Source organism: Epinephelus moara, chromosome 1, assembly GCF_006386435.1.
Source record: "Epinephelus moara isolate mb chromosome 1, YSFRI_EMoa_1.0, whole genome shotgun sequence".
NCBI lineage: Eukaryota > Metazoa > Chordata > Actinopteri > Perciformes > Serranidae > Epinephelus > Epinephelus moara.
Window position 1 is genome coordinate 23,008,053 of NC_065506.1, and position 9,801 is coordinate 23,017,853.

The 9,801-nt window shown below is 41.9% G+C and overlaps 1 protein-coding gene across 1 annotated transcript in view; it reads left to right on the top strand.

Annotated features, from left to right (window-relative positions):
• Window positions 1-560: 560 nt before the first annotated feature.
• Window positions 561-9,801, top strand: part of LOC126394421 (transcription factor Maf-like) — an 86,087-nt gene continuing 76,846 nt past the window's right edge. Inside the window, exon 1 of the mRNA XM_050051231.1 lies at window positions 561-1,944. Within this exon, the coding sequence (XP_049907188.1) occupies window positions 977-1,944 (968 nt within the window). The 5' untranslated portion in view covers window positions 561-976. The remainder of the gene's footprint in view (window positions 1,945-9,801) is intronic.

Consider the following 9,801-nt stretch of genomic DNA (forward strand, 5'->3'; position numbering starts at 1 on the left):
GTGTGTGAGAGAGAAACAAAAGTGAATATGATGCTTTAAAAAGAGAAAATGAAGATGTATAACCTGCGAAATTCAGCAGCATGTGAGCACAGTTAAATAAATATTAAATAAAATAGAAAATGAGCAGTTATGAGATATTGTAGATTTTAAAAAATGTGTAAAAATCTATCTATCTATCTATCTATCTATCTATCTATCTATCTATCTATCTGTTATGTTAGTTGCCTCTGTTTTCTGCATGAAGACTCTGATGTAAATGACTTTACAGCATGCACACTTCACCTTGTGCCTCTGAAATCAAACCAAATCAAACTGGGACAAATTGTTGCTCCACATTAAAGGGCTGAATAAATTACAGCAGCAGTAATCAAAGAGTTAAGAGTGTGTGTCCCAGCTGACAGTCAGCTGATGGCCTTTGACAGTTGCGAAAAGTTTTGTTTCTGCAGGCTACTAATATGTTAATTAGCTCTCGGAGTGTGCGACCCTATTGGCTCTTCGTCCGAGTCAATTTCCTTTTACCAGCCTGACGTCAGGGCGGCTACAATGCTCTTAAACTCATCTGCTGTGTGATCCCTCTAAAAAATCGCCCCACCAGTCAGCGCCTTGTAACGTGCGAGGCTGCGTGCACTCCCCTCACTTTCCTCGGCTCTCCTTCCTCTCCGCTTGCGCAATGTATTAGCGAAGAAACCGTAAAGTGTTAAATGTTTGAAATACAAAACCGCCGAATTTCACATGCTGAAAAAGGACTCCGCTACTCGTGCGCGCGGCACTGGTGTGTCTGTGCAATAGACTCTGCAAAGACAAACTCCTCTCACACGCCTGCAAGTCCGCGGCTGCAAAAAAAGGACGCTGTAAAGCCTCATTTTTCACTTTCAAGACAAACGCTTAAAAAATCAAACTGGCTCACGCTCTTCCCAACCAGCCCAGTTTGACAGCTGCTCTTCACCCCACTTGGAGGACTGTCAGCAGCAAGAGGATGGCATCAGAGCTGGCAATGAGCAACTCCGACCTGCCCACCAGTCCCCTGGCCATGGAATATGTTAATGACTTCGATCTGATGAAGTTTGAAGTGAAAAAGGAGCCGGTGGAGCCCGATCGCAACATCAGCCAGTGCAGTCGCCTTATCGCCGGGGGATCCTTGTCTTCCACCCCGATGAGCACGCCGTGCAGCTCGGTGCCCCCTTCCCCAAGCTTCTCGGCGCCCAGTCCGGGCTCGGGGAGCGAGCAGAAGACACACATAGAGGATTTCTACTGGATGTCCGGTTATCAACAGCAGTTGAATCCAGAGGCGCTGGGCTTCAGCCCCGAAGACGCAGTCGAGGCGCTGATCAACAGCAGTCACCAGCTACAGTCTTTCGATGGCTACGCCAGGGGACAGCAGTTTGCTGGAGCAGCCGGAGCAGCAGGCACCATGGCCGGGGAAGAGATGGGCTCCGCCGCGGCGGTGGTGTCGGCAGTCATCGCTGCGGCAGCCGCGCAGAACGGAGGGCAGCACCACCACCACCACCATCACCACCACAGCAGCAGCCACCATCAGGCGCCCGGCGTCCAGTCCAACGGCACTTCTGGGACAATTCACCAACACATGCGCTTGGATGACCGGTTTTCGGACGAGCAGCTGGTCACCATGTCAGTGCGGGAGCTCAACCGGCAGCTACGGGGGGTCAGCAAGGAAGAAGTGATCAGATTGAAACAGAAGAGGAGGACCCTAAAGAACAGAGGCTACGCGCAATCCTGCCGGTTCAAGCGGGTCCAGCAGCGGCACGTCCTGGAGGGGGAGAAGACGCAACTCATCCAGCAGGTCGATCACCTAAAGCAGGAGATCTCCAGGCTGGTCCGAGAGAGGGACGCGTACAAAGAAAAGTATGAGAAGCTCATCAGCAACGGCTTCAGAGAAAATGGATCCAGCAGTGACAACAACCCTTCATCCCCGGAGTTTTTCATGTGAGTCTCGACATTATCGTGAAAAAAAAAAAAAAAATCAGATGGGTAACTCACCCCGCTTACAAAAGTTTTCATTATGAAACTTTTCTTTTTTTCATTTGGCACAAATGCCTACTAGACCAAGAACTAATTTGTCATTTTTTTTTATTTTATACATTTTTCTGAAAACGTCTGCGACTGTTTTTTAGATTTGGAGAGCTTTTGTCATCCGTTTTTTTTTTTTCTTAAATTTTGGAGAGGCATATTCAGAAAACTTTCATCTACTTTTTTTTTTTTTGCTATCATACTCAGTATCCTATGCATAGCCTGTCTGTCAAGATTTTTATTTTTCATCGTTGTCCATTAGATTTGCAGTGTTTTGCGTAAAATATGATTTCTGGAAAGTTGATCCAACTTTCACAGCTGCAGTAGCCCATACGAGGTGTGCATGCAGGCACTGAGTATGCTGCTCTCAAGCTCATCCACTTGCCCCTTTTTACATCATTTTTACTTTGAATTCAGTGTACAGATTCCTGTCCAAACTGCATCCATCGACAAAATGTTTTTGGTCTTTTTTTTTTTCCTTTTTTGTGTCTGCCAAACTTGGAGGATTGCGACGCCACCTCATCTCATGCTTGTTTCTTTTTTTGTGTTGAGCAAGAAAAAAAAGACTATATTCATTACAAACTATTCATTGTTTTTAAAAAGAGATGTCTTATTGAACTTCCCTGCATGCTGGACATGTATGGTTTTTTTTTCTTTACTGTGCTTGAAGATGTCCTTCTTGTCGGATGACTGACTCCAGCATGGCATTCATACTTCATTTATGGCCTTCCTCACTTTTTTGGGACAGCAACAAAAAAGTGACAGGACTTCCCCACCTACCCTCCCCACCACCACCACCACCCCCACCCTTCTCCTCTTGTAATCTATACAAGTTCATTTCAGCTGTGTTGAAGTGCACCACCATCGGCTGTCATTAGACTGCAGTGAATGCGCTTATGCATTCCTGATGGAAGTTGATCGGCGGGGATCCTGCATGGTGCGAGGGGGGAAACAGAAAAAAAGACTCCACTATTAAAGGAAACCACCGACCCCCCTCTCTTTCTCCCCCTGGAAGTTTTTAGTCTGTTGCTTCAAGCCTATATTGTTATTTAAAGATATTCCTCTCTGCATTTTGACAACCTTTGAGTCATTTTTTTTTTTAAAAAGCGTAATTTAAGTACAAAGTTTTATAAGTTGCAAAAGATACCGTGCCACAGGTTGAGGCACAGAGATGACTAGGATAATTAATAAGGAGATTGCTGCACAAAAGTATTTTGTAGAGACATTGGCTCGGCTCCAGTTTATACAATGAGCAGTATTGTGCAGTGCATAAACAGCGCTTCTGCAGCATGTGCTTCAAACACAAGTGTGAGAGCTCCACTGGTCTCCAGCACACATTTCAATATTGTATTTCAAAAAAAAAGTATTGTTGGAGAAGTCAAAGTAAAAATTGCCATGCTTCTTTTTTTTTTTTTTTTTTTGTGGAAATGTGTCTTCACCGATTATTTTGGACCGGAATGCACTAAAAAAAATCTCGCCTGTCATCATGTGGATGTTAAAGAAAAATAAAGTTAGTATCTCCACATCATAAGAAGAAAAGTTTGACATCCTGTTGCGACTTAATCGTAACATTTTCACACTTTATTATCAGTTCAGGAGAGACTGTTGTTTTGTCTTAAACGAACTCAATATTTGCAAAGCAATAATATTAATTATAATCAATAATGTCTGGACATTGTTTAGATTGGTCAGGGATTGACACCCTGCATGTACAAAAACGAGGGAGTACCATTCGCCAATAAATCTTGAGAATATGTTAATTAATCTTTCATCTTATATATAGTATATATATATATTTTGCTGTGCAAAATTATTTCACTCACTAACCATATGTGATGTTCATATGTGCTCGTTTTTTTTTTCATTTCATACAATTAAATGATATGCAATAAATGTATGTAATTGTCTTCAATAAGTTTCTCACTTTTCTTTTGACGTGTCCTGAGAATTTTGACTTTTGGTGACTGAAGCAGAGTGAAACTAGAATCAAAGCGTGATGGAGATTTGCTGCAATACATATTAACACTGGTTACATTTGCTGCTGTCGCCCTTTTGAATATGTTTTGCTCTAACGCCAATTTAATAACGGATCACCCTGAACGCATCACAAGCATCTTTTTGAACAGCAGTGATTCATGAATGTAGATAGCAGGATAAAACATGAAGAGCAACTTAGGTCGAGACACTTTTTCCATTTTGACCCGAGTGCTGCATTGAACAAGTCTGGGGTTACACAGAAGTTGATGCAACCACAGATTAAGATAAGCTGTAGCCCATATTTGACTTTAGCTCTTTGCTGTTGTCTGATTCAGGTTGTAGATATTTTCCTAAAAATCCCCAAATTACCTGTGAATGAAAAAAAATCTTTTACACACCATAATGATCCTAAAACATAGACTGAAATCTAATTTATTGCCATTTTTGTTTCCAACTCCATCTCCATTCTAAACCACCTTTACAATCAAATCATTATGAATAAAATATAATCTTATTTAAATTATTTTGGTCAATAAATTAGGGAAACATCTTTATATTTTATCACGGGAGCAGCCCAGTGTGGTTTTGCAGAATATAATTACATTGTCAATTTTACTGTAGAATATCGCTTGTGATGAGTGCATGTGTGTGTGTCCCTCTCTTACTCTTCCTCTCTCTTTGTGTGCATATGCGTTAATCTAAATAGGTGTGAATGTGTGTATGAGTGTGTGTGTGTTCCTTGAAGGACAGTATGTAAGGATGACATCTCTGTGAATTTCTTGTGGCTCTGCATGTTCTATATTTGCACCGTCCATTTGTCCTTTTTTACATTGCCTGCTTCCTGATGTGTGTGCGTGTGTGTGTGTGTGGTGTGATGTTTTTCGGACACTGTGTGCTCACTGTCATTAGCCTGTCATCGTTTGGCTTTCCCAATTTCACCCTGCTTTATCCTGTTTGTCAGTGGGCCTGCTGCAGACATGCTCTCGCAGAGAGAGGGGGGACGGAGGTGGGGGTGCAGCAGGGGCACAGCCATGTCAGGCATGTGAGGGGGCGCTGGAGAAGGTGCCAATGTAAGTCAGCGGCTGCGGTGCATGGGCAGAGAGAGGCTGAGTGCCACTGCACCCAGCGGTGCATTTCAGTGGGAGTTTAGACGTCTCATTTTGTCTTCTTTCGACATAACTTTTACACTGTGCTGCTGCACGGAGCGAAAAGGCCACTTTTCTGAAACACAAGAGGAAGAAAGTTCTTTTCTAAGTTCTGGGACGAGGAATAGCCTTGTAGGCATCTTGTTTCACTGTTCCAGAACAATTTGTTTGTTGAAACAGGAAGACCCATGTGCCAAAACCCCCTTTGAAGAAACACTAAGGTTTCTGAGGACAGTCTCAGTCTGGATTTGTCAGCTTTTTGCAACTTGGCCACACTTTGAATCTGCTCAGCTAGGAGCAAGAAGATATACACAAAGGACACCTTTCATAACAATTAAGCACACTGTCAGTGTGTTAACAAAGCACTGAGTGATCAACTGATATTCTACACTATGAACAGTAGTGTTTGCAGTTATACATTTTATACTGATTAAATTAACAAAAAAAAAAAAGCCATCTTCTGCACCATCTGCCAGGGATGATGTGCAACACAGCTCGTCAACAAAAAAAAAAGGAAAGAGCCAGTTTAAACCCAACACTTGTATCCCACTCTGTTGTGTGTGATTTCCTCTGAGGTGCGTGCTGCTGCTGTGGTGGCTGATTTGCCCAGAGTGAGGGGAGAGACTGAGACAATAGTCGGGCTTGGGCTGAATTAAATGATTTTGCTGATGATTAATAGTGGTGTGGGCCACTGGCTCTTGCGATGTAGAGATGATAAATCGTGAGTGCAGCTCCGTGCAGCTGTGCCAGTGTTGGGTCTTAGCATGCACACACCACGCAATTTACAGCCAAGCCGTTCTCCTTCTTCCTCAATTTATCTAATTACATCTATTTGATCTAAGCAGTCGCGCTGCTATATTTTGATATTTCAGATTAACCGCAAAAATGTATTGAGTGACTTCAGGGAGGGTAATTATTTGCACTTCCCCCCTTTTAAAGAACATGTCTCTGTACTTGCCATTTCAAAGAGATTTTTTTTTGTCTTTATTTTGGAGTTAGGCTTCTCTTCTCTGAAGGCTGTGCATTTGTGTGGTGGGTTTTTTGATGTGTTTAGAGTGGCATGTCAAAAATGAAAATTTGGTTTCTGTGTAAGGCTGCCCTGTTAGACTCTTTAGCTTGTTTATTTTGATTGTTTCCTTATTGGGATAGACCAGTTAGACCTCTAATGTCCACACACTAGCAATGAAAACACACTCGCCAGCACAAACACACATGCACAAGCAAACAATAAATGGCCCTGCATAGATTTGCCCCAGCTTTTTGTCTCACAGCATGACGCTCCTTGTGTTTCTCTGGCATATATATGATTTGAATACTTCAGTCTCCGAGCGAAATGACATTTGCGTGAAGACAGATCTGATTTGCAAAAGATGTTTCCTGTTATATTGTGGCACCAGTGTGCAATGGTTATGTAAGTGATAAATCTATCGATTTTCCAATGATGCACTCATATGGAACGTTGGCGCTATGCAGGGCTGACAGCATGAGATGCAGCACAGTGTTCACTCAAGTAGCAGTACGCCAGTTGACAGACCCAAAAATAAGAGCTGGTTGGGGGTCTGGATTCTTCCAGGCTTTAGATGGTGCCAGAGGAAGGGCCTGGAGAGGATCTGTTGTGTTGCTGTTTGTGTGTGTGTGATTCTGCATCTCTTAACTCACGGCGGCGTGTGTGCGAGGTCGATTAGTGCCTGTGTGGATAATATGTGTGCGAGTGTGTGTAAGTGTGCGAGTAGGTGTCCGTGGGTGTGTGTGTGTCTTGTCGTCTTTTGGAGAAGAGGATGAGCAGAGGTCAAAAGTTACAGCACACAAGGCTGCTCTCAAAGTCATTAGAGTAATCCCTGCCCTGGGGAGCTCAAGCTCATTTCCTCTGCCCAGAGCCCACTGAATAAGATGTACATGCACATCCGACATGGTACAGTACACAGTAAATTCAAGACTAGTCACTGCCATTTTTTTTTACCCATTTCCTGTATTTCATCAGTGTCATAGAGAGTTACACTCGTAGCATACTTTTATTTTTTATTATTACACAAGTACGTTTCTGAGGATTGGAACAACCTCTAATGACTTTAACACAAAAATAACTTTTAGTAGAAGCACCCCTTGTTTTGTTTTTGGTGTGTGTGTGTGTCTGTGTGTGTGTGTGTGTGTGTGTGTGTGTAAAAATATTATCATTAGGTAATGTGTTCAAATAACTCAGCTCCAAGTTGATGACTCATACACGATAGCTTTAAATCCACAAAAGGCGTTTATGTACTTCCATGCGTTCAGCCCAAGTGTTACCTAAAAATATGTAGAACACTTGGCTGCAGCCAGGCAGGTTTAGTTTCACACTGCCAAACAGTTTCCCCCTTTTTCATTTCAAGTAGCCGAACAGAAAAAGCCACTGAGTCACTGCTGAGTGGAAATAGGGATGATAAAAGTAAGTCAGCCTGTGTAGTGGTTTAACTAATCATAGCAGTGTAATTGGCACCGTCCGGTAGTGTTGGTGGCGGCCATGACAGCAGCTCGGTTTATTCTCACACCCACATCGTTCGGGGATTGCATTGTGAGTGTTGCAGAGACACAACGAAACAACGAGTGGTGCTTAAGTAAAAGTCATTGTTCCTGCTATTAATATGCACTGAGTCAGGATGGGAGTGCTAAACTGGGACTCTTAAGTGTCAGTCTGAAGTTTACACTTTAATCAAAGTTAAAAGAACTTATAACATCTAAAAATACCGACAATTACAGTTTTGATTTTTCAAGAAAATATTTTTTATTAATCTCTCTCGTAGTGCAATTAATCCAAAACTGGAAAAATGTAAAATTTGGATCTGCTTTTTATATTTTCCACTTGCTTATTTTCCTACTTTAAAAAAAAAGAAGTTGGCAAAGTAAAAACTAATTTCATGTTTATACATCTGAAAGGGTTTAAATTCAGATCCTGTTTTTTGTCACACTGTTACAGTCAGGGCAGTGTGCCCTTCTGATGAAAAGTTTACTTTTGCACGACGTTTGCCTCAATTTTATTTTATTTCTATCCCTTTAATAGTTGCAAGAGTTGAAGCCCTTGAAACACACCGGTCCGTTTGTTAAGGAAGGGTATAAGTTTCATTTTAAGACTAAGGGGGACACAAATGAAATGGGTTGTTTGGGGATCCTCACCCAGGAAATGCTAAGTGTCAAACACTTTCCTGCCTTTGGGTGAATTCTTATGCACCAATTTTTGCCTTTCTGCATCAATTTATGTTGAAAATGTCTTAAATTTCGTTAAAATAACAGCCCTTTGCTATTTTTATATTTTTATTGGAGGTGGATGTTCTGAATATGTGCAATCTACACCTGTGGTTAAACATGTTCGAAGCCGATTACAGGGCCACATTGTCTCTTTTTTAATTCATCATCATGTAACTGAATGTGTTTCATAAAGTCAGGATTTTCCAAGATTATTTTTCACTATGACGAATCACAACCCTTCTGATTATTTATGCGTTCATAACAGAGCAATGCAGACAGAGCACAGTAACAGCAGTCAGGTGCACAACCAGGTGGCAGCCACATCTGCAAATGTGACCAGACTCACAGCACATACAGAAACCAAAAAAAAAGTACAGTACAGACACACTCACTCCTTCAGAATTAAACCGACATCGGGGATCAATTAAGCAGTTTATTTTATCAGAGCACACTTTACTCTTTCTATACATTTCTTTCTCTTTCTTTGTGGCAGAAAGTCTCGGCGTGCTTCAAATAGACATTAAGCGGATGCGTGCGGTGTCATTAGAGAGTTGTCCTTGAAAGACTGGCTGCAGGTTATGTTGGTAATGAGGTGGTCGGGACTTGCTGGGGTAATTTTATATGTCTGTAAATGGACCCAAACCAAGAGGCTGTGACTTAAATAAATGCAACACCATCTCTCAGCAGTCCCATTGCACAGAAGGTGACAGAGTAAAAGAAAAAAATGTAAGAGGGGTTGTAGTCTTTCAAAGTAGCAGACGGTTTCCAGATTTCAAAATAAAAACTTCAGGTATATGTCTGGCATTTGAAGTTACATTTTGTTTTTACTAAGATGTGCTTTTAATGAAGCAGAGAGATGCACATGAGAAACAAAACCAATGAGGGTTCAGTCATTTACAGAGAAGAACAATGATCGATATTCAGCAATTTGTTTCTGCATGGAAAGTATTCTTGATCCAGCTCTCGAGTATTTGTTACTGCAGGGTCGTTTATGCCTTTTTCCAGTGAGTTCTTGCAGTTTCGTCTCTGTTAACATAGTTTTTAAGAATCTGACACGACACACTAATGAAAGTTTAAACTTTGTGATGTAGATGACTTTTTTAACGCTGTGGCACTATCATCATAAAGCTGCATCCATCGCTTTAGGTTCTATATTCTCCGTAGAGCTGAGTTATGTGGCATTTATTTGAAAATCCAATGATTTAAAATTTCCTTCACTGCAGTGTACTGTATGGGCAAAGTATTTCCACAACTGTCATTTTCCACAGCGTTTTAAAGGGACCCTGCTTGGCAACCGTGCACAGAGCTAAGAGCTAAGCTAATGTTTTCACTTGTGTAACAACATTTATAGGGAATATGAATAAGTGTGTTTGGACCTGCCTGCAGCAACATGCTTACTTGTGTGTGCTTTAAGGGGGGGGGGGGGGGGGGG